This window comes from Oculina patagonica, chromosome 13, assembly GCF_052425735.1.
Source record: "Oculina patagonica isolate OP01 chromosome 13, crgOcupat, whole genome shotgun sequence".
In the NCBI taxonomy this organism is placed as follows: domain Eukaryota; kingdom Metazoa; phylum Cnidaria; class Anthozoa; order Scleractinia; family Oculinidae; genus Oculina; species Oculina patagonica.
Window position 1 is genome coordinate 16,261,150 of NC_135770.1, and position 25,926 is coordinate 16,287,075.

General features: G+C 38.8%; 3 protein-coding genes across 3 annotated transcripts in view; 2 read left to right on the forward strand and 1 right to left on the reverse strand.

Moving 5' to 3' along the window:
• The window catches only part of LOC144634636 (protein NDRG3-like), a 139,426-nt gene that overhangs the window by 50,225 nt on the left and 63,275 nt on the right, over positions 1 to 25,926 (forward strand). The gene's annotated exons all lie outside the window — the stretch shown is intronic.
• On the reverse strand, positions 9,446 to 21,732 carry LOC144634637 (fasciculation and elongation protein zeta-2-like). Its single transcript, XM_078493654.1, is given in 9 exon segments — positions 9,446 to 11,308; positions 13,506 to 13,546; positions 14,076 to 14,141; positions 15,444 to 15,519; positions 16,940 to 17,175; positions 19,058 to 19,340; positions 21,298 to 21,415; positions 21,513 to 21,526; positions 21,529 to 21,732. Coding segments are annotated over 8 exon segments (1,017 nt in total). The 3' UTR covers positions 9,446 to 11,308; positions 13,506 to 13,526.
• Positions 21,815 to 25,463, forward strand: LOC144634680 (uncharacterized). Its single transcript, XM_078493712.1, has 4 exons — positions 21,815 to 22,449; positions 23,238 to 23,361; positions 24,207 to 24,262; positions 25,099 to 25,463. Exons 1-4 carry the CDS (start codon positions 21,967 to 21,969, stop codon positions 25,234 to 25,236), a joined length of 801 nt encoding a protein of 266 aa, XP_078349838.1. The 5' UTR covers positions 21,815 to 21,966; the 3' UTR covers positions 25,237 to 25,463.

Below are 25,926 nucleotides of genomic sequence, written 5' to 3' on the forward strand. Positions count from 1 at the left end.
GAAAAATACAACAAGACATACATACCTAGTTGCGCACTGCACACCTGAAAAATACAACAAGACATACATACTTAGTTGCGCACTGCGCACCTGAAAAATACAACAAGACATACATACCTAGTTGCGCACTACACACCTGAAAAATACAACAAGACATACATACCTAGTTGCGCACTGCACACCTGAAAAATACAACAAGACATACATACCTAGTAGCGCACTACACACCTGAAAAAACAAAACAAAACATACATACCTAGTTGCGCACTGCAAACCTGAAAAATACAACAAGACATACATACCTAATTGCGCACTGCACACCTGAAAAATACAACAAGACATACATATCTAGTTGCGCACTGCACACCTGAAAAATACAACAAGACATACATACCTAGTTGCGTACTACACACCTGAAAAATACAACAAGACATACATACCTAGTTGCGCACTGCACACCTGAAAAATACAACAAGACATATATACCTAGTAGCGCACTGCACACCTTAAAAATACAACAAGACATACATACCTAGTAGCGCACTACACACCTGAAAAATACAACAAGACATACATACCTAGTAGCGCACTGCACACCTGAAAAATACAACAAGACATACATACCTAGTTGCGCACTACACACCTGAAAAATACAACAAGACATACATACCTAGTTGCGCACTACACACCTGAAAAATACAACAAGACATACATACCTAGTTGCGCACTACACACCTGAAAAATACAACAAGACATATATACCTAGTAGCGCACTGCACACCTGAAAAATACAACAAGACATACATACCTAGTTGCGCACTGCACACCTGAAAAATACAACAAGACATACATACCTAGTTACGCACTACACACCTGAAAAATACAACAAGACATACATACCTAGTAGCGCACTACACACCTGAAAAATACAACAAGACATACATACCTAGTAGCGCACTGCACACCTGAAAAATACAACAAGACATACATACCTAATTGCGAACTGCACACCTGAAAAATACAACAAGACATACATACCTAGTTGCGCACTGCACACCTGAAAAATACAACACGACATACATACCTAGTAGCGCACTACACACCTGAAAAATACAACAAGACATACATACCTAGTTGCGCACAACACACCTGAAAAATACAACAAGACATACATACCTAGTTGCGCACTGCAAACCTGAAAAATACAACAAGACATACATACCTAATTGCGCACTGCACACCTCAAAAATACAACAAGACATACATACCTAGTTGCGCACTACACACCTGAAAAATACAACAAGACATACATACCTAGTTGCGCACTGCACACCTGAAAAATACAACAAGACATACATACCTAGTTGCGCACTGCACACCTGAAAAATACAACAAGACATACATACCTAGTTGCGCACTACACACCTGAAAAATACAACAAGACCTACATACCTAATTGCGCACTGCACACCTGAAAAATACAAAAAGACATACATACCTAGTTGCGCACTGCACACCTGAAAAATACAACAAGACATACATACCTAGTAGCGCACTACACACCAGAAAAATACAACAAGACATACATACCTAGTAGCGCACTGCACACCTGAAAAATACAACAAGACATACATACCTAATTGCGCACTGCACATCTGAAAAATACAACAAGACATACATACCTAGTTGCGCAATGCACACCTGAAAAATACAACAAGACATACATACCTAGTAGCGCACTACACACCTGAAAAATACAACAAGACATACATACCTAGTAGCGCACTGCACACCTGAAAAATACAACAAGACATACATACCTAGTTACGCACTACACACCTGAAAAATACAACAAGACATACATACCTAATTGCGCACTGCACACCTGAAAAATACAACAAGACATACATACCTAGTTGCGCACTACACACCTGAAAAATACAACAAGACATACATACCTAGTTGCGCACTGCACACCTGAAAAATACAACAAGACATACATACCTAGTTGCGCACTGCACACCTGAAAAATACAACAAGACATACATACCTAGTAGCGCAGTGCACACCTGAAAAAAAAAAACAAGACATACATACCTAATTGCGCACTGCACACCTGAAAAATACAACACGACATACATACCTAGTAGCGCACTACACACCTGAAAAATACAACAAGACATACATACTTAGTTGCGCACTGCGCACCTGAAAAATACAACAAGACATACATACCTAGTTGCGCACTACACACCTGAAAAATACAACAAGACATACATACTTAGTTGCGCACTGCGCACCTGAAAAATACAACAAGACATACATACCTAGTTGCGCACTACACACCTGAAAAATACAACAAGACATACATACCTAGTTGCGCACTGCACACCTGAAAAATACAACAAGACATACATACCTAGTAGCGCACTACACACCTGAAAAATACAACAAGACATACATACCTAGTTGCGCACTGCACACCTGAAAAATACAACAAGACATACATACCTAGTTGCGCACTGCACACCTGAAAAATACAACAAGACATACATACCTAGTAGCGCACTGCACACCTGAAAAAAAAAAAACAAGACATACATACCTAATTGCGCACTGCACACCTGAAAAATACAACACGACATACATACCTAGTAGCGCACTACACACCTGAAAAATACAACAAGACATACATACCTAGTTGCGCACTGCACACCTGAAAAATACAACAAGACATACATACGTAGTTGCGCACTGCGCACCTGAAAAATACAACAAGACATACATACCTAGTTGCGCACTACACACCTGAAAAATACAACAAGACATACATACCTAGTTGCGCACTGCACACCTGAAAAATACAACAAGACATACATACCTAGTAGCGCACTGCACACCTGAAAAATACAACAAGACATACATACCTAGTTGCGCACTGCACACCTGAAAAATACAACAAGACCTACATACCTAATTGCGCACTGCACACCTGAAAAATACAAAAAGACATACATACCTAGTTGCGCACTAAATACCTGAAAAATAGATATGACATACATACCTAGTTGCGCACTAAACACCTGAAAAATACATATGACATACATACCTAGTTGCGCACTAAACACCTGAAAAATACAACAAGACATACATACCTAGTTGCGCACTAAATACCTGAAAAATACAACAAGACATACATACCTAGTTCCGCACTAAACACCTGAAAAATACATATGACATACATACCTAGTTGCGCACTGCACACCTGAAAAGTACAACAAGACATACCTAGTTGCGCACTGCACACCTGAAAAATACAACAAGACATACATACCTAGCTGCGCACTACACACCTGAAAAATACAACAAGACATACATACCTAGTTGCACACTGCACACCTGAAAAGTACAACAAGACATACATACCTAGTTGCGCACTACACACCTGAAAAGTACAACAAGACATACATACCTAGTTGCGCACTACACACCTGAAAAATACAAAAAGACATAGATACCTAATTGCGCACTGCACACCTGAAAAATACAACAAGACATACATACCTAGTTACGCACTGCACACCTGAAAAGTACAACAAGACATACATACCTAGTTGCGCACTGCACACCTGAAAAATACAACAAGACATACATAACTAGTTGCGCACTGCACTCCTGAAAAATACAACAAGACATACATACCTAGTAGCGCACTACACACCTGAAAAGTACAACAAGACATACATACCTAGTTGCACACTGCACACCTGAAAAATACAACAAGACATACATACCTAGTTGCGCACTGCACTCCTGAAAAATACAACAAGACATACATACCTAGTAGCGCACTACACACCTGAAAAGTACAAGACATACATACCTAGTTGCACACTGCACACCTGAAAAATACAACAAGACATACATCCCTAGTTGCGCACTGCACACCTGAAAAATACAACAAGACATACATACCAAGTTGCGCACTGCACACCTGAAAAGTACAACAAGACATACATACCAAGTTGCGCATTTCACACGTGAAAAATACAAGACATACATACCTAGTTGCGCACTAAATACCTGAAAATACAACATGACATACATACCTACTAGCGCACTGCACACCTTAAAAATACAACATTATATACATACCTAGTTGCGCACTACACACCAAGATGGTGCGAAATAGCAACCAGAAGACAAGTTGGCAATAGCACATAGAAACTTACCACATACTTTATCAGCATTAATGTGCACGAGACACCTAAAAACTGCAACAGAGTATAAAAGATAAAAGCGCAACAGAAACATACATCATAATATAATACATCATAATATAACAAGATTAGCGCGCAATAGGAACAAGAAAAATGCAACAGAATATGACCAGATATGTGCGCAATAACAACCAGAATAATAAAACATAATATACCAAGATTAGTTCATAATAGCAGACAGAAACTTACCACATAATATGACAGCATTAATGTGCACCAGAGACCTAAAACATCCAACTGAGTTTAACAAGATAAAAGCGCAACAGAAACGTGAAAATACAACATAATGACCAGATATGTGCGCAATAACAACCAGAATAATACATCATAATATAACAAGATTAGCGCGCAATAGGAACAAGAACAATACAACATTATATAACAAGATATGTGCGCAATAACAACCAAAATAATAAAACATTAAATATTGAGATGGGTGCGCAACAGCAATCAACATAATAGAACATAATAGAACAGGAAAGGTAATCAAAAGCCACCGAAATTTACCACATAATATAACAGCATTAATGTGCACCAGACACCTACAAATCACAACAGAGTGTAACAAGATAAAAGCGCAACAGAAACGTGAAAAATACATCATAATTTAACAAGATTAGCGCGCAATACTATAAGAACAAGAAAAATATTACAAGATATGTGCGCAATAACAACCCCAATAATAAAGCAAAATATAACAAGATTAATGCGTAATAGCAACCAGAATAATAAAACAAGAATAACGCGCAATAGGAACAAGAAAAATACAACAAAATATTAAGATATGTGCGCAATAATAACCCGAGTAATATAACATAATATAACAAGATTAGCGCGTAATAAGAACAAGAAAAATACAACAAAATATAACAAGAAATGTGCGCAATAATAACCCGAATAATATAACATAATATAACAAGATTAGCGCGTAATAAGAACAAACAAATACAACAAAATATAACAAGATATGTGCGCAATAACAACCAGAATAATATAACATAATATAACAAGATTAACGCGCAATAGGACTAGAAAAAAACAACATAATATAACAAGATTTGTGCGCAATAATAACCCGAATAATATAACATAATATAACAAGATTAGCGCGCAATAAGAACAAGAAAAATGTAACATAATATAACAAGATATGTGCGCAATAACTACCAGAATAATATAACAAGATTAGCACGCAAAAAAACGCTTATTTACCTTGTTGTGGTTTTGTTCTGCACTGAGTTTTCGTAGCCTGTTTGTTCTCCTTTCTGTTCCTTTCTTTTCAAGTACGCTCAAACCTGAGAAATGAGGACCCAGTTATTAAACAAACACAGTTGCCGAAACTGTTAAAGTTTAAAACCTCTTTGTCCACTTTAATTCGGCGTTGTACCTACCTCATCTCCCTGTCTTCCAAAGCCGTCAGTCTCAATCCAGGTACTCATAAAGTTGGATTGCCGTTAGCTTCTTCGTCACCAAGACGTTACGCTCAACTCATGCACATTCTCGGCTACTGGTGTATTTGGCCTAACTGATTCGAATAAACAAAATTGTGAAGAAAAAAAGAAGAATTAGCATAAACGAACATGTCTGCTCCAATCAAGTGACCGTGCCTATAGCAACGCACGAGAAAAATTCGGAAGATGGAGAAGAAGCATTCATTACATAGCATGCTCATTTTGGTATTTCCCGAGTCATTTTTAATAACTCTCTTCCGGGAATTATTCACTGATCTGGAGTGCACTGAAGTTACCAAGGTTACTCCATTTTACTGAAAGTTGAGTAACAAATGAATGCTCGCATGATGATCTGAACACCTCATTTCCCTATTTAGAAGTGGATGATTAGCTGTTATATTCTCGCATAATTGGTCATTACTAGACACAAGTTTTACTGATTTTACATAACTGTTTGTACTTACCAGATGTGTCTTTCTAGTTCTTGAATGCTAAGTGGGTCTTGTCGCATGATCAGCCTGTATAGTGAACATACCATAACAAGATTAGAAACTCATCATACCTCGGAGAAAGAATTAAATCAAAGTGAAGGACTAAAGAGACTGTTAACAGCTACACAATCAAACTGTAGAATAATCCTTAAACGTTTTTGATTTACTTGGCAAAAACATGTGCAAAACAAATTGTGAAATTTTGTTTTGTCGATTTTGACGAGCAAATGCATGTTTTAATGTTGAACGATTTGTAAAATAAAAACAACAACTCGACTGATATATTCTTTGCGATCGCAAATTAAAAACTGTAGAATAATCCCGCAAACCAGTCAAAATAAGTAAAAGTACCCAGCAATTCTCAATAACACGGAAGACATAAAACAAGAAATATGTCATTCAACCGCTATATTTTATATGCATCATTGTATATTTAGGACTGAGCTTGTAAAAACTTATGAAGTTCATTCAGTACCTTTATGAAATTCTCTTAAGTATTTAGCAACGATAACAGAAAACAATCCTTCCGAACTTACAGTATTCAGCCGCACGGTTCAAAAAACAAAATTAACGCAGTGTGCAGCGCTTCGAAAATTACAAAAAACTGCTCGCATTGTTTGCTTTTCAGTAGCGAATTATTTTCGCTTAGTCACCTGCATACAATTTTTTGAGGGCTCGACTCTCGAGCAACGACATTGGAATTATTCAACAAAATCAAAACGGTCGCAAAACCTTTTACATTTGAAAACTGTTTTCACATCTGACTGTAAACAGGCTTCCTTTCCTTTATGTCATAAAGAGCTGAACTTTGCGTAAAGTTACCGTTGCTAGATCTTTGATAATTACACTACCCAAGATTTTCAGAGAAGTTGGAAAAACGAACAAGCTCTAAAAAAGTCATGGCTTATTTACCTTGTTGTGGTTTTGTTTCGCACTGAGTTTTCGTAGCCTGTTTGTTTTCTCCTTTCTGTTCCTTTCTTTTCAAGTACGCTCAATCCTGAGAAACGAAGACCCAGTTATTAAACAGCCACAGTTGCCGAAACTGTTAAAGTTCAAAACCATTTTGTCCACTTTAATTCGGCGTTGTACCTACCTCATCTCCCTGTCTTCTAAAGCCGTCAGTCTGAATCCAGTAACTCATAAAGTTGGCTTGCTGTTAGCTTTTTTGTCAACAACATGTACGCTCAACTCATGCACGTTTTCGTCTTCTGGTGTATTCGGCTCAACTAATTCGAATAAACAAAATTGTGAAGAAAAAAGAATTAACATAAACGAGTATGTCTGCTCCAATCAAGTGACCGTGCCTATAGCAACGCACGAGAAAAATTCGCAAGAGGGTGAAGAAGCATTTATGACATAGCACGCTCATTTTGGTATTTTCCATAACTCACCGCCGGGAATTATCACTAATCCTTTCAACGTCATGTGTTTGGGGAAATATTTATCTCTGAGTTCTGGAATTGCAGGCTGCCATCACTTTCCTGTGGATAGCGTTGTTCGCTTTGCCATTACAAGTGGATAGTGCTTTATATGATGTATAGCGCTATCCACCCTCTGAAAATCTTGGTCTTTTTGCTCATTCAGCATTGCTGTTTTATTTATAGTCGGCAACTCTTAAGAAAGAAGTTAACACAGAAAGAAAACAATGAAATTAGAGTCCAATAGTTATCTTATTTGCACTTCAAGATTGCGCATTGTTTCACCTGCATAGTGTCTCCGCATGAGCATTCTGAGACTTGTGAAGGCTTTCGCCTTTGAGACTAAATAGACTTTAACTGTGTCTAATATTGAAAAAAATTTAAAATGAGTAAAAGCGTTTAGTAAATTTATTGTATCAAATTGCTTTACGTTGGCAATATTTACTAATTTAAGAGATTTTAACGCAGGACATTTAAAACCGCTTTATTAAGATGCAGGAAACTTTTTCTTTCTGGCAGTGCAAATGTTTTGACAATTGCAAGTGAGTTTGTTCTTTCACTTAACATTTATTTCCATCTTAGCTGTTTATATAAAAACTAGTTTACACGATTTACTTACTATTAATTTTTTTGGAAAATCGCTAAATTAAATAGTCGTTAAATCTTGCTATAGGGTATATGAAAGACACATGAAAAATGCAGATAAATGATGAAATGTTATAACGGGATTTGAACCCACTGGAGGGGGGTGGGGGGGGGGGCATGTGTGTTTCAGAACTGAATCGTGTTCGGTTCGGTGCGGCTTTGGTTCTGAGACACACCCCTCCCCCTTCGGGTTTTAGTTCTGACTGGGGTTGGGGCCTGTTCATTCTGTTTCACGTTGCCTCTAGTATTCTTCATTTCTTACATGGGCAGCCCATGACAGTTTTGAATCACACTGTGGCTGTGTTTCAGTTTAGACTTGACCTGCCCTGTCAGAACTGAAACACACAGGGGGATGGGGAGGGGGGTATGTGTGTGTTACGCTTACGTAAACCCAGTCGGACTGAGTGTTACTTATTAGAAGTAAATGCTTCTTGGTTTTTGCTGTACTGAACCCTGCCTTTCAAGTCAAAGTGGATAGTTAATTATTAACCGCCCGATATTAAGCTTCTCAGGCTTCTTGTTTCAAAATAAACCACAAGGCACCCACAAGTGAAATTAAACAAGGAACGCGCCTTTTTTGGACTTCCTGAGGCCAACGTTTTGAATTAAAAAAATAGAAAATACATGTAACGGTTTTTGCCAAAAGAGAAATTGATTAGTGAATTTAAGTGTATAAATAAAACTGCTGGAGCGATCTGTGGTAATAGCTTAAAATATAAATGGTTTAAACAGATCTAAAAATAAAAAAAAAAATTTAAGTGTAGATCTAATCTAATTAAGTGTAGAACTAATCAGTTCTCTCTCACACGGGAATTACGACCACCTTTGCAGTACTTAAGTTATTTATTTTTTATATTTATAGAAACTGCGCAAGGATAATCTACCTGCATGCTGTTTCTGATATCAACTTCTGTCGTTCCATACCCGACCCCTTTCTTATATATTTAGAAAATAAACCCCGAGGCCTCTCTCCTCCGCAGAGGCCAATTAATTTTTTATACAGGTTGGGAATAGGCGAGATGAAAAGTAAGCGTGCAGAGCCAGGGGAGAGAAAGGGGTTTATTTATTTTATTGTGAATAAAAAAGAACAAAACCCAATTAAATTATTAAATGAATGGCTGCGAAACAGCTCAAATGAATTTCAACCCAGAGCAACAATATGAAAAACAGACACATTTATTTTCATATATTAATCTGTATTTACAATATATATATATATGACAATAATTTTATTTGCAATTTATAAAATTGATCTGTAGCATGTGCCCTGATTTAGCATAGCAAGTTTAAATGAGGAATAAAATAGCCAAAATTAGCTGTGCAGTCTGATTGTCTGGAAACAGGGTTCGTACACTTTTTCAGGCCAAAAATTCAAGGACTTTTCAAGGACTTTCCAGGACGGTCACCCTTCTTGGAAATTTCAAGGACTTTTTTTTTTGGCGGTCTTCTCATTGCCTTAAAGACTTTTGACGTTCAATAAAAAAATCAAGGACTTTCAAGGACCGAAAACCAATTTCAAGGACTTTCAAGGCCTTGAATTTTTATTTTGAGATTCAAGGACTTCAAGTTGGTGTGAACCTGTGGAAATCATGTTTCTTTGCCAAGTAAAACGATTTATTTCTGTTTTGTAAAAGAAATCAAGAAAATTTTTCCTTGTTTCTATAGTGCCAAGGAATGCTTTTGAAAGTTTGAAAGAACTTGAAAATGCTACAGAGACACTTGTTGATAGCTTGTGCTTCGACAAAATGTGTCTTTTCTGACCAGACTTCCACTTGTGTTTTCACAACTACAAAGAAACAGGGATAAATCTATTTCTAGTTTTCAACTAGTTGAATTCCAGAGTTAAATTTTATAGAACAATCTTGTGTTTAGCTATAGTTATAGAAGGCACTTTAATAAGTCCTTGCAAAAACTTCTGAGTGTTCCCTAACCTGCTTGTCTTTGGACTAGCCTATGGGAACATGTGTAATTCCTAACTCCTTGGAGTAGCTTTTAGCAATGCACATTTAATAATTCATTAAAATATTTTTGAAATATTACATAAAAATGGAGTAAAAAATAGATCAAATAAACAATTAAAAAATAAACCATTTCAAACATATTAGAAAATAAATATCCATATTTTCCGAAGACATATATCTATTTGTAAATAATGAAAATTTGCCTAAGATGCTTTCTACAACATGAAGAAACTATCTACAATTTGTGTAAGTCAGAATCTCTCATGTGTGTCCTCAGTGCCAACTCTACTTAGAGTCCTGACACCTTTTCATTCAAAGGGGCTAGGTCACGGTATTTTAGGTAATTATTTTTACTTTCGTTAATTAAGAGCTGTTAACTTCAAATTGACAGAACAAAAGTTATTTATTGGCAAAATCATGGCCACATAACAAACAAGGATGATTTTCGAGCATTGTAAAATGAGATAAACTTGAAAAAAGTTGGGCCAACGTTTTTCAAGTTTATCTGAACGCACTCTGTTTTAATCTTCTCGAATTTTGCCAATCCATGCCCCCTTTTTGGCCTAAGTTCTGTGTTTCTTTTGAGTTCGTCTACAGTTTTAAGCCATTATTGTGATATTTCAGTTAATTCTATGACCAGTTGGTCAGTGTCAAAATTGCTTAAAATTGTGTGACATAGCCCCTTTAAAAGGCACTTTACTTGAAAAAAAACTTCACTCCAATCCTGGGGATTACCACTCTTTCAAAACAAGCTGATATGACAACGAGATTGTGGATGAGGGATTTAGTGAATTGAAACACTTGCAGCTAAATTGATCTCCCCAGAGCCATGACAATTTGCAAAGCACATGTGAGTAAACATGTGACTCAACAAGTGACTGCACAATCTGCACATGTTTATAAACTTCAATCTTCTCCATGTCTGTGTCATTGAGTTCCTGGTTTCTGTAAACAGAGCTACAGCCCTCTTGAATTGCTTGCTTTGTCACTGGGTTACATCATGAATAGTACTGCCATCCCTTACATCAGAAGATAATTTTCTTCACCAGAGCAACTGTATACCTGGAGAATGTTACAGCAGTTGTTCTTAGGATTATTATGCTATGTTTACACGGGACTAGACCAGAACGGATCCCGTCCAATTTTCGGTACAGATAGGCCTTCTGTTTACACGAGACTGTTCTGGAACTGGTTCGGAACGGATCCAAAACTGGACCTGCTATGTAGGGTTCTGTGTTAACCGAGGCCGATCTGGTCCAGTCCGGTTTGGAAGGATTCCGATCTGGTCCCATTTAAACGTAGCGTTATAGAACTGGTTTAGGCAGTGGCTACACAAGAGATTATTTGCTTACACTGGCAATGCAGCTACTATGATTAAAATATTAAAATTCCATGAATAGTCACTCTTGCACAAGCCATGTAACAGCTAACAATTTTAATGTAAAGGTCATGAGATCATTTTCTTGCAATAAGACTACCGGTAGTTTAGGACTTGTTGGGTTGCCCGGGGGGGGGGGGGGGATATTTCGGATAGAGGTGTGCCGCCAAGGTTCTTAAACCCTGACCCTATTTAAGGATAAAGAAAGCGAAAATTGATACCCTTTTAAGGCCCAAAACCGAAAAATGACACCCTATTCAAGGGGAGGAGAAGCGTTCCATGCGACCCAAATAACGGCTAACCGCGCACGGCAAGACACAAATCTCTATAAAATCGCTTTACTAATACCTAAACAGAAAATTCAGTTTTAAGATACCTTTTTAGGCGGTGACGCAACGCCTATATGCTGTGGCCCGTGGACGGGCAATGTTACGATTACTCCAACCGAGTAGCACTGGGAACTAGGCACTTTGTTGTTTACTCAGTTTTGGTACGCCATCTTTGATTGTCATGAGTACTGAATCAACTTTAAGAGCATCCATCGGCAAAACGCGTTTGATTTCTAACGTACAGTTAAACAGAGTTTTGGGTTCAAGGGAGAATGATGTACTGGATAATTGTGAGCTCACTTAAAGAACTTTTCTACCGTTATACGTGTATTCGAAGTCGGCATATGTGATGGCAGACTAACTTGACTGATGTTGAATTTGACGAGTGAAGGCCGGTTAGTGTCATAACTTTTGAAACCTTTCCAAAAGGGAGACCGATGGCAGCAGTATCTTGATTAGATTGCAAAGGTGAGCTATCTGTAATCTTTGTTTGCTTTGACGTGCATTGTTGTCGATAATATTTAAGTTTAAGTTAATTTTCTTTTCTTTTCCCTTCGCGACTCGCCATCTTCATTTTACTGCTTTTGATAATATTTATTCGGGTATTTATCTCAAGCCATTAAAAACAAAACAGTGACGGTATCCGTATTCCTATTTGTACGAGAAGCCAGAATTACTGAGAATTAAGAAATTAAGAAAGAACTTCTACCCTATTTCTAGTAAGCGGTGTTGACTTCATTACATTTCAGACCATTTCAATACGGTAGTGTCACACAATCTTCAGTATCGACTAGGTGTGGAAATCAATCCTGGGCCTTTCTGTTGCTTAATGACGAAGTTCATAATGATTTAATGTACATGTATTCATCTTATCATACTGTAAGTTTGTAATGTATTGGAGGTTCGTTTTGTAGTCAAGGCAAATAAAAATTAAAATGAATAAGAAAAATGCAATTTCTGGGATCATTGTAAAGCGTCATCGCCTGTGCATGCATGTATGCGTGCCGGTTATTTGGTTGAGCTGGGCATTTATTTTAGCTTATAGAATTTAGGTACCCTATCTAAGGATCACACCGGGAACTCATTGCCAAAAGGAGCAAAAATGATACCCTATTTAAGGACCGAGAACCTCAAAAACCATACCCTATCGGGCGGCACATACCTACATAGGCCACATATGGGAGTACCCCCCCGGGGTTGGGTTTCCAGTAAAACAGCAGCTATGAGTGTAATTTTCATTGCATGTTGGCAATGTGGTTTTCAGTTCAAAAGTCACATAAATTCCGTGATAAAGCAAAATCGTTATGTCATTTAAATTTCTCTTATGCTTCCATTTTGGACCACATTAAACCCTAGGGCAGGAAAGTGGGGACTGGGAAAATAAACTTACTTGGTTGCTCAGGCTACTATCAGTAAAAAATAGCAAAAAAGAGCAACCGTCCAATAAAGTGTATGTTCACGGCCCTATCTATTCACCATTATTACTCAGTCTTAATATAATACATGAACTCTAGGATTCTGCTAAGAAGAAAATGATGCTGGGAACACTTACAATTGGATGCTGGAGTGCAGACTAGTCTTCAGCACACAGTACTGTCAGAGAAAGAAAAATTAATTTGTTTAGGTAAAATTTTACAATTCTTCTAATAACATTCTCCCTGTGAAGTCATCACAGGCATTCTAATGGAAACAACACTCTTGGCCACACTAACAAAAATTGCTGTAAGTTACTAGCTCCTGCTAAAAATCCAGTAACCATCTGTGCTTATAAAGATTAATTTGGGGATTCATCTTAGTTTGCAATAAAATTCTTGAAATCACATTTAATTGTCATGTTTTTTTTTCTGGGTGTATTGTGGTGACTGCTCACTGCCAGTTTACTTTAGGGGAACATGATACCATTATGACTAAAGAGTAAACAAAACTGCTAGCAACATTCTATAATTATTATGCTAAAACAGTAAGACTGCCTGCTCTGGTTTGTGTCGACTATGATAGCTGACTTGCGGCTTGTCTTTTTATCTAAGTAGTCAATTACTGATTATCATTTTTTTATTAATTATTGGTTCCCTTAGATATACTGGGATTAATGTAGAATCAGTATAATATGTTTTAATCTCACCTTTCAATATATATTCAGTAAGCAGTCCAGGAACCATTGGACTGTCTGTGATAAGGGCCTCCATAACTAAAAGAAGTTGCATTGTTAATTCATGTCATCAAGAGAAAAACAAACATTGGCCAGTTGATTTACATGATACACCTAAGTCACATATGACTTTTGTCGCTTTCTTAGTGATAAATTATATAGAATTTGGAACTGTCATTATCATTCAAATTTCTCTTTGGCAATGATTGTTCCAGTGTTATAAAACATGTTTGAAAACACAAGAACCTTTGGTAGACTATTGGAAATGTTTGCTGATTTCCTTACATGTACATTTAAGTTGTACCAAGCTTAAAAATTACCAACTTCATCTCCACACGGGACCCTTTTGACATTGCTGATCCTAGCAGTATGCAGGAGGCATATTATATACCGTATTTACTCAGATAGCGCCGCGGTGCTTATTACCAGCAAATTTTTCGCGCCTCAGGTACGGCACTTATTTGAGGGGGGTGCTTATTTAAAATTTGGACGCCACAAAGAATCTTATCTTTAATTTACAGATATTGAAAAGAGCGACTTTTGATTGTCAGTATTTGTCTCTTGCTGAGACAGAAGTGGCGCTAGCTGTCCTGGCAAAGTTTGCGCCCTTCACAACATTTACAGAACTACGTATTGTAAGAGTGTTGAATAGAAAAACTGATGGGAGAGCAAAATAAAAACAATCACTCATAACTGCAAAACATTGCTTTTGATGTTTTACAGTTGCTTTGTAGTGCCGTTTTTAGTTAAAACAAAATTCCTCAAATAAGCGCTGCATTGGGACTGTGGCGCTTATTCTTGGGCGGCGCTTCTAACTTTTTGTCCTAAATGCGGCACTTATTCCAGGGCGGCACTTATTCGGGGGCGGAGCTTATTTGAGTAAATACAGTATGGAGATATAATGAATGGCCTGGGTCACTGTGAGTCTCGGTGTAGCTCAGTGGTTAAAGCATCCAACCACCTGCAGAAGGTCATCGGTTTGACTTTTGCCAGGGACTCAGACGTTTTCTTTGTTCCACGCTCATAAAAACAGAAATAACATCTTTCTCCTGTATAATGACATTGGAAATGTACACTGGTAATCTCCAGTAATATTTGGTAGTCTTTAAGTCATCTTGAGCTCTTCCTGAAACCGTGGGATCATTTTGAAAATCATGGGGCCACCTTTGGAGGTCTTTTGCAGAGTATCATTGTGTATTAATCTTCAGTGTGATTTTGCCCTTAACAAACAAACCTTAACAAAAGGTGGCTTCTATTAAGTAATAAAACTATTGTGCCCTCTTTGTAACCAGCACCTTACAGAATGTGTATTTTTTTGTTTATTGCACATAAAAAGCTTACTTTCAATTAATCGCAGTAACACTTTAGTGCTTGGACCTCCCCCAAAGTCATCATAAGGAATCACTGTGGTTAGGTACTAAAAAAAACGAACATCATATATTGTTACATTACTTGAACAATTCTGGAATGTGACTGGCTGCTCCTGTACACTGGCAAAAAGTTTGCACCAACTTTATAAGAGACTGGTCAGGTGCTGGTCAAAACCAGAAATATTTTTAGGATAAACATTGTATGTATAGTTGAACACTTTGGAAATTCTTTAAAGGTTCTTGGAAATGACTAATGTATTGACTCAAAGCAAAGACATATTTTGACAGAAGTATCTACTGCCAGACGTAATTAGTATGGTGCTAACTAAAGCAGTAACAATAAAATATTAATAAAATGAAATAACAAGAAAGAAAGCTAAATAATAATGTTTTTACAGACCTATACAAAATAAAGAACAAATAAGCTTATATGAGCAAGTTAAATATTACACATTGCAGTTCCTTATTCAAGGTGTATTTCCATAGTCAATATATAGGGAGTTCTCTTACCGGTAACCAGAATCTAGTGGGGATCTATGTCAAATTTTGGAAAGAATCCGCAATTAATCAGAAATATTTGACTGACCTATAAAGTGTTAAATTATAAACATTTGCCTGATCTTTGCAAAAGTTAGTTTGAGAATTCTTTAAAATATCATATATATATATGCACACAGCAATCACACACAAGAAACTACTAACAGAACAGGCATATTGAACTACAGTCAACTCTCTCTTAACGGACACCTCTTAGGCACCTCTTAAGGAAAGAATTAGCCCTTGAGAACTGTTTTCTTATCATTTTTTATTAGTGAAAACACTCCCAAACTTCGTAAAGTTAGTCAGTGCCCAAAGGATACGTGTATACCAAGCTTACTAACCACAAACATTACAGATTACAGATTACTTCTTTGCTTACGTATATGGACACTAAAGAGGTCGTTCTCTACCTACAGTATTACAGTTTGTAGAAGCTCTCAATTTTTGCTTTAAAAAGCAAATACGGTCCTTTTATTATTTTAGTCTTGTTGCAGTTAGCAAAAGTTTGTTGCATTGTGCATAGGTTTAGCTTTATTATCTCAGAATTACTGGTCTCATGCTACCTCGACTCTCTACAAAGCGGACACCTCTCTAAGATGGACAGCTGCGGCCGGTCCCGAAAGGTGTCCATCTTAGAGAGAGTTGACTGTATTCTCAAACCATCTGGGAAATGAACCCAAGTTTTCAAGTACCGTAATAATCAAACACAGAGACAGTGTTTCATTACACAGTTTTCAAACATTTTTATAGAATTGGATTTGTTTGGAAATGTAATACAACATTGTCTTGAGTTTTTGTAAAAAAAACAACGAAAACCTAAAGAAAACATGGAGAAATAAAATCATAAAATCTGTGCAGAACACACATTCAAGCCCTGTCACAGTTATTTTTTGAACTGGAAAATATTTTATTGAGTCTGAGACTTACCTTTCCAGAATTAGCTGAAGAACCTTTTTTCCCCTTTCCTTGGCCAGACTGTGATTCTCGTATTCTGGACTGAACAGCTAATAAAGTGGAGATAAAGTTATTTTTTATTTCTTTTTCTCTTTCTAATTCCTCCCTCAGTGTCAATTCTTCAACAAGAACATCAGAGTATTCCTTGACATAAGCAGCCATTTCCTGTTTCAAGTCTAAAAGTTCTCCACTTGAAAGCTCAGAAAGTCCTGCAAAAAATTCACGATTTACCCATTATTGAAAATTCCGGTAACATTTACAAAATTAATGTAAGTTTAAAACATTGTGCCAATTAACGTACTAGCCTTATTTCACGAAGTGCTATTAAATTTTTCAGCAACAATGTTGCACTATTTTGACCCGAAATTCTGAATCCTGGCCAGATATGTAAACACTTTACGTCACTTATGCTTTTTGGCATAACTATTTTATTTGTGCATTCAATCAAGTACCTTGTTCTTAGGAATATTTTTGTACCACACTTTTTTTTTTTTGGGGGGGGGGGGGGAGGGGGAGGTATTTCTGTAAACTCTTTTCGTCAAGAACCAGAGGAAGTTCACTCCCCCCCCCCCATCCCTGATCAAGATTTTTTTGTGCAAATGGAATATATTACAAGAGCCCACCAATTCACCAAGACGTCTTCTACAATCTACCAGGTCGGTTAACTGCCCTTGTTGGGTTTTTGACCTAAGATCCCTCTCAAAAAAGGAACACTGCTTACTTCTCATGACCTTTCCTAATGGACATGACTATGTCACAATATTGTGCGGAAAACTTGAAGGGAGATTACTCTTGGTGGTTAAACACATTAGACTGTGCTACAGTGAATATTAATTAACTGCGCTGCGCAGCTGCTCGCAGCGCCAGTGACCAGACGAGCCCCGCCGGCCGGGCCGGACACAGGAAAGCAAACACAATGGGACAGCGGCAAAGGAGCAGTGTCGAGCGACCAAAGAACAGCGAAGAAAACCAGGGGCAGAATCGTGAACAACGGAGAAGTGCACTGACAGTCACCGATCGGCAGACCCGAGCACCAAGCAATCGCCCCACGCGAAGCAACCCAAAGGGGGAGGAACACACGCAAACGCAGCGGGAGACACAACGGGCCGGAAGGCGGCGAGACACAGGACGAGGAGAAGCAGCCGAGGACGCAACGGCAACACCCGCACGAGAGGGAGGGGCCGCAGAGAGCACGCGCACGGACGAACCAGGGAAGGAAGACAGGGGGGCGGAGAGCACCGCAGGAGGAGCCGGCGCGGCGGGAGAGAGGGGAGGCGGAGGGGGAACGCGGGAGGAGAGGGAGGGGGGAGGAGGGGGGGGGGCGAGAAAAACGCCGGAACGAGAGGGCAGCCAGAGAAAGGCGGCCCCAGCACGCAGCGGACAGCAAGGCCCAACGGAGCAGTGCACACGGACCACCAGCAAGAAGAAGCCGAGCCGCCGAAGCACACGCGGGGGAGAAAGCAAGACAAAGCAGAAAAGCCCGGAAGAGGCCCGACAAACAGAAAGCGACCAGCAAGCAGCGGAACGCGGAGAGCGCGCCCAGCACGAGGAGCGGCCCGGGAGGGCACGGGAGACGAACAACCCGGAAAGAGGACACCGCGCAGCGAGACAGACAGGAGGCCACGCCGAGCGACGAGCCAGAGACACCGGAGAGCGACAGGAGAAGGGGGACGCGACGAGAACACCCACCACGAACCGAGGCACACGGAGGCCCAGGCGCGCGACCCCCGGACGAAGGCCGACCCGACGCCAGGGAGGAGACGAGGGGGGGAAGGACGGGACCGAACCGCAGGGGGAGGACGGGAGGGGACGAAGAACAGGGGGACAGGGGAGGGCAGAGGGAGAGGAACACGAGACCCCGACGAAGGACCAGCACCGGGGCCAGCACACAGGGGAGAGCACCAGGAGCGAAAGGGAAGAAACGGAGCGAAGAGCGGAAGGACGGGGAAGAGAGAGAACGGAGGACAGAAGAAGACGCAGGGGACCAGGAGGAACAGGACGGGAAAGGGGAAAGGGGGCGGCGCGCCCCGACAGGCCCCCAAGGCCACGAGACCAGCGCAGGGCAAGAGCTCTTGTTTTTGACAACTTTACCTGCTGCAGCTTGGCACTCATCGAAACTTGACAGCCGACTGTTTGGTTTTCCTCTGAAGACAAGAAAAATTTCATCCTCATTTTCACTATCAGAATCAGCAGTGGGAGAGAGTGGATCAGGAGATTTTGATAAAACAAAATCCTCTGGAAGTTCATTAGAATCACTACTCCATCTTTGACAAGAGGATTGTGAGCTGAATTTTTCAGCAAGTTTATGAAAGTCAAAAGTTCTTGTTGAGACAAAATCAGCGTCTTCTTTGTACTGCCAAGCTTGCAAATTATTCTGCAAAAAAAACAAAAAACAATGAAAGCACCTTCCTTTCATTTAAGTATGTTTGGTACATGCACAGGCGGCCCAGACGTTGTATTCGATCAACGTGACATACTGATGTTCGCGATAATATTGCATTACGTTTTCAGCTGTAAAACAATGTATGAGAATGCTTCAAAAATTACTCTTAACTAAATACTACATGTCGAAAGTAATTGAAATAAAATTGGCTAAGGGTGCGTTTCTTTGGGAAAATCCAAAATTGGATCATTGATCTCAGATCACACGGATACTTTGCTCCCAAAGAAACGAAGAATCAAACGGATTTTTGCCATGACAACCCCGTAAACACACGCACAGAACATAAAATACGCACATTTTTTCCGAATGTATCCTACTAAAATAATTAAAGCAACTCTACAAAACCACACGTCGAAGTAGATCTTCTTTAGCGTTAAGCACAATGTGGCGACAAAGCAGAGAGCGAAGAATGATGCGAAATGATCAGTGCAAATTCACCGGACAACAAGGAACACTTCCGTGGCACACAGTGGCTGTTCAGAAAACCTGTATCCCGTTTAATGATACTACATACCTATCTGAAGCTACCGTTCCTCGGAAATTTTGTGACGAAATAACCGCCACTTTCCGATGCCAGTGTACAGTGCACTCACAGCGCGGCCGACTCGAATCCCCGAAACGCACGACGAATCCTAATCGGCATTCCCGAAGTGTGGACCGACATGATCGAATCCCGGAAAGGTAAGAGAAAATCCGTTTTGGAGAATCCGGATTTGTATTTTCCCAAAGAAACGCACCCTTACATTCCGTTGTCTTGCATTATTTTGACTTCTATGTGTTCAAAAAGTGGATTTTAAGCCGTTTAAGCGAGTTACGATTTCGGCGGTTTAGCTTCCCCAAAAGAAAAGCTTTTAAAACTGAAAACGTAAGGCAATCTAATCGCCAACATCAGCATGTCACATTGAACGAATACAATGTCTGGGCCGCCAGTGGTAGATGCTTACTGACAATAAAGATTTAGACTGAAGCTTCAACTTGCTTGTGTCTGCCAAGTGTTGTAGGATTTTGAAACACGCTTTATATGAACCCTACATCAGACATAGTCGGCAAACGGTGCACAATGATGAATAAATTATTTAAAGTTATATATGATTTTTGTATGACGAGAGTATCGCAAGTTACGACAGTTTAAGGCAACAAAGTTGTACCAACTAACTTGGCCCTTACCTCATTTTAATTTTTTGTAAACCTTCTTTATTTGAATGAATTTGAGGTGCATAAATATAAGATACATGTACTAGGTAAACACTGTATGCACTGGTTTCTGCATAAAAATAATGGTAAATAAATAGTCCTAAGAACCTATTTTAATCAAGCCCGGTTTCTTAAAATTATTAAAAGTTTCTTGTGTATAGGAATTTTTATTGTCCTTGTTCGTGTTGACACATGAAAATTACAGGGGCAATATTATGGTTTGTTTACCAAGTGTCACCGGGGTCATTTAAAATCGTTTTCTAATCTAAAATGTCTAATATAAACGGATAACTCGCAAAAGGTGCGAACCCATTACAGTGAATAGCTAGAAAATGAAATTTCCACTACAAATTTTGGATACAGTCAATTTATTTCAATGAAACTTTGAAACAAATGCGAGACAGCTTTTTAAAACGAAGAAAGGATAGTCAAAACACTATTGTACCCACGAATTAAATTTGAATAAATGTTTCATAAAGAAACCTATAAACTTGATAATAAACTTAGCTTCATAAAGAACAGGCAAATTAAATATAAAATCCAGAACTTTAAAGATTTGTTGCCTGAAAGCAACATCTGCAATGTAAATCAGGCAAGGGAAATCCTTAGGAAATTCGGTTTAAAAGGTACTTATGCAGCAATATTAAACAACTATTAGAGATCATCAAATTTCAGACGAACAAATTTAACTTACTTCACAGCTACACGAAGGAAGATTCAACGCCCTGGAGAATTTCACCTCTGTATGCGAACCCCGCCAAATCAAAGGTTCGCCATAAGTTTCTAGCGATGGATCGACACGGTCTAAAATTCTGTCAACGAAAAAGGCGCAAAAATAAATGAATAGATTCACTAAGCATAAAAATACTTGGACGCTAAAATCAAAGTACTGTAGATAATATTTTAAACCTGTCATTCGCGCAACAGGCACTTCATCGCTCGCACCAGCTGATGTAGAATCTGATGGCCAGGGAAAACATGTAATTAGAGTATTGATGACACAAATAGGATCCAAAGATCTGAGACCAAAAGGCACGTTGTCGAAAGTATTTGCTGTTGAGCTGTTGCCGCTAAAATCAGACCATTCGCTGTTTTCGTCCGACGGGCTCCCATCCTCACTGCCCGCCATGTTGAGTTTCAAAAAACCACCCGAGTAGGACTGGCACTACCAAGACTGCGTTACCCAGCATTCCTTGCCAGGCTAGATAGTTCAATATGGCGGCGGTTTCCCGTTCTGAACGTAGTCACGAAGTTAGCACGTTTTGCTTGGTAGTGACATTTTGCTCTTAAAATTTGGCGCTCAGAGGGCGAAGTAGTATCCTACCAGATTTTTAAATATTTATTCTTAGTTTAGCTCGATGCAATGGAGTCAGCGCCTGCGGAGAGTGGGGACGAAACATCAGTTCTAACTTCGCAGGACAGAAACGCCGTCCTTAACGGCGAGCTTTCGACATCTTGCCACGGAAAAGACGAGATTCACGATCCTGAACAGTCACAGAAAATCTGCGGTGCCAAGAAAGTTACAGATCTTAATGGCGTAACGATCCGCACTCAATCATGTCCAAGTACATCGGCAAGTGAGAATCATTTAACCTCCGGTCACACTGAATACTCAAATTGTGACCCCTCAACGACGAACATGTCACTTCCTGAAGAAAAAGAATCTTCCGAACAGGCTGGAACTGCAGATGCTTCTGAAAAAAGTATAAATTTGACTTACGTCGGGTACGAGTCTGAACTTCAGATGGAGTCTATCATGGCTCTTATAACGAAGGACCTTTCTGAGCCATATTCCATCTACACATATCGTTATTTCATACATAACTGGCCCAAGCTGTGCTTTTTGGTGAGTTAAGGGTAATCAAGCTAATAAAAATAAGTTAAAATTACACCAGGAAGTTTGTTGCATAACATGTAAAAATTCTCTTTGGAAAATAATTATGCTGAAATATTTGACCATTGAAGCATTCCATCTGCTTGGAGTGCATTGTGGATCCATTTTTCTTGAATTCCAGGAAATATGATACTGGGGAGTCGGGAGTCATATTTACCCCCCCCCCCCCCTTCCCCTTAAAATTCTTTATTGTTAGTTCACAACTTGCTTTACCACCCTCAAAAGCAGTCTTGTTGATGTTGAGGTTTTTCATGTCATTTGTATTAGCAAATTTACTAATAATAAGTTACTTGTAACCCAGTCTGGCAAACTTAATTACGTGATAAATTAATAGTGACTGTACCATTTAGTTACTGTAGCAAATACAAGAGAAACATGTTAAATACTGAATGAATGAATATTTCCTGTTTAAAAATGTGAAATTACAGATTGTATCAGTATGGTCAGGTGCAAGAGTTTTTCACCAGCCACACAAATGTTTGTAAATGTTGTAACTATTAAATGCATTGATTGAAACAGACTTTTAACAATTTCCTTTAAAATTTGAGATCACAGCAGTAAAAGACGTGGATACTATTAGCAGTCTTTGCTGTAAGTTTGTGTAAGGGAAGGTAAAGAAAAACATCTAAACCATTCATTGTTTTCAGTCCTTTACTTACTCTATTGTATATTCCCTGCGGTGTAGTGCTAAATTTGAAAATGTGAAGTGTTTAGGGAACTAAACTATTACATGTTTATAGGCCATGGATGGTGAGAAGTGTGTCGGTGCTGTTGTGTGCAAGCTCGACATGCACAAGAACATGGTTCGCAGAGGATACATAGCAATGTTAGCTGTAGAGAAAGAATACAGACGACATAAAATAGGTGAGCTGTGTGGTTGTTAACATACATGTATGCTTGGCATAACAGACAGACATCATAAAATAAGAAAAATTGTAACACGGCATGTTATACACCATCACCCAGGACACTGAAGAATCAGAAGAGATCTGGGTGAGAGTACTTTTTAAAAAGAACTATTGTTGGTGACTGATGTTTCGACAACCTGAGTAGAAGTCTTCTTCAGAGTCAAGTACAAAAATTGCTGACAGTCAAGTGTTATAAGTATCTAAAAGTGGTCTTTCCTAACTTGATTCACAACTGAACACTGCTCAGGCTGTCAAAACCTCAATCACCGACAACAGTTCTTCTCAGAACTGCCTTAACTTTGGTCAATCATGTATGAACTAATTAAAAGTAAGAGATGCTCCCAAACTTATGAAATTGTCCAGAAAACAGGGAAAAATCATTGTCACTTGATCCTTGATTTGTGTAAAATGATCTTCTGTCCAATGAAGGTGATGGTTAAGAGACCAAAACTGAGATATCATGAAAATTCTATAATTAATGACATGGTTTGACCAAGTAGGTGGGGGCATGGTGGCCTAATGGTTAGTGCACTGTATTCCAGATCTAGCCTTAAACTCTGGCTTTCATAGTGCCTCTCTCTACCCAGGGGTATAAATGGGCACCAGCAAATTAAATACTGGGTTGTAACCCTGCGATAGACGAGCTTCCCATCCAGGGAGGAGTAGAGATACTCCTAGTCACTTCATGCTAAAGAAACCAAAGATATGCACCAGCCTGATGGGCTATTAGACTCAAACACATACTGTTCTTTTTGACCAGATACCGAAGCAGTCCCTGTTCTAATAGTTCATCCTTTTTAGGTACAAATCTTGTGGTAAGGGCCATCAAGGCAATGGTTGAGGACAGCTGTGATGAGGTAAGATTCCCATACTACATGTTAAAGCTCATCCTTGTATTGCAAAGAGATAAAGTGCAATAATATTATTTATTTGTGACAATACAAGGATATGTTAAGGGTTTGTCTCTGCAGTTGGCAAATGTGGACCGTGGACTGGTCCTCTCTGTCAAAATTCTGGTATTAAAATGGGTTGAATGCAGATCCCTGCTGCTTGAGTCCATTGGTAAACCACAATTTGTGTATGGTAATTTTAGTGTTCTGGCGCGAAAAGGATCGATGATGAATTTTAGTGTTCTAGCTAGGACAAAAACAACTACAAGGCAGAAAATTTTCCAACGTTGTGCTGTTGCTTGGCACTGTTTTCTATGCACTATTTTATTTCCCGCCCTGTTTGGGAAGCCCGTTCACAGGCTACAAAAATGTGAATTTGAACAATGTTTCAAACAGTGTACATATTTTTCAAACCAGTTTAATTTTTATTTTCATCATTTTAATTTATCCAGCCTCCAAGTGAGTCTTTCTGTAGAAATAAAACACTCACTGCTGGGCCAAGCTGATGCTGTTGCAGTTTTTTGTGATCATTTCTTGCTTAGATGAGCCTCTAGTCTACACCATTTAATCTAATTATTTTGTTGACAATCTTTAAATTTTCACAGCCATAAAAATTTATATTCTATATTATACAGACAGACTGAGTTAACTTTTGATCATATTATAATAATATTGTGTTTTTGTCAATGTTTTTGTGGGTTTCAGGCTTTGTCTTTATATAAAGAGAAAAACCAAGAATAATATGTTGACATTGCAGTTCATATCATGGATAATGTAACATTGTCTTGTTATTTTACTTGCAGGTTGTTCTGGAGACTGAAGTGAGCAACACAGCAGCCCTCCGACTTTATGAAAACCTGGGATTTGTTCGAGATAAACGGTTGTTTAGGTACTACCTTAATGGTGTTGATGCACTTAGGCTGAAATTATGGCTCAGATGAGCAAATGTTTCATCAACTAAGGAAATTTATTCTGTAAATGGAAGGTTTTTGTGGTCCATGCCTCACATCAAGTTCTGTCCATTTTGTGAGTACCAGTAATTTCTTTGGTTGACAGCCATGTAAAAAGTGAATTAACAGCAGTACTTTCTGGAATTTTTGAATAAGACAATTTGTGTAAAGTGCTTAGCAAAATAAACACCAATGCAATGCCATTATTATTTTATTTATTTTTGTTTGTTCTTTTATTGGATTTTGCCATTTGGCTTTATCTAGCCATGAAAATTAATGATGACAGTACAGTACATGCAGTTTTGGGAATCAGGCATTATATTATGTACATACACTTCCTGTATCGACTGAGTCATGTGTGTGGTATAAGTCAGGGATATCACGTTGAATTAATGTCATTGTCCAACTGAGCAAGGAGAAGAGTGGTGCCTTATGAGTCTAACCAAATTTTTCTTGGGTTTTGCAGTGTAGAAATCCTAAAGTGTTCTTGAAGTCATATGATAATTTTTGTCTTGAAAGAATCTCTGTGGTTCTTGAATCTCACCATCCGCCCCCCCCCCCCTCCCACCCCCTGGTGGACAAATTGCAGGATATTTTGCGAACAAAATTAATTTCCTTTCAATTATGGAGTGCGTGACTGTTCTAGATATACAACTGTGTCTGGGTTGGACATAAAACTTT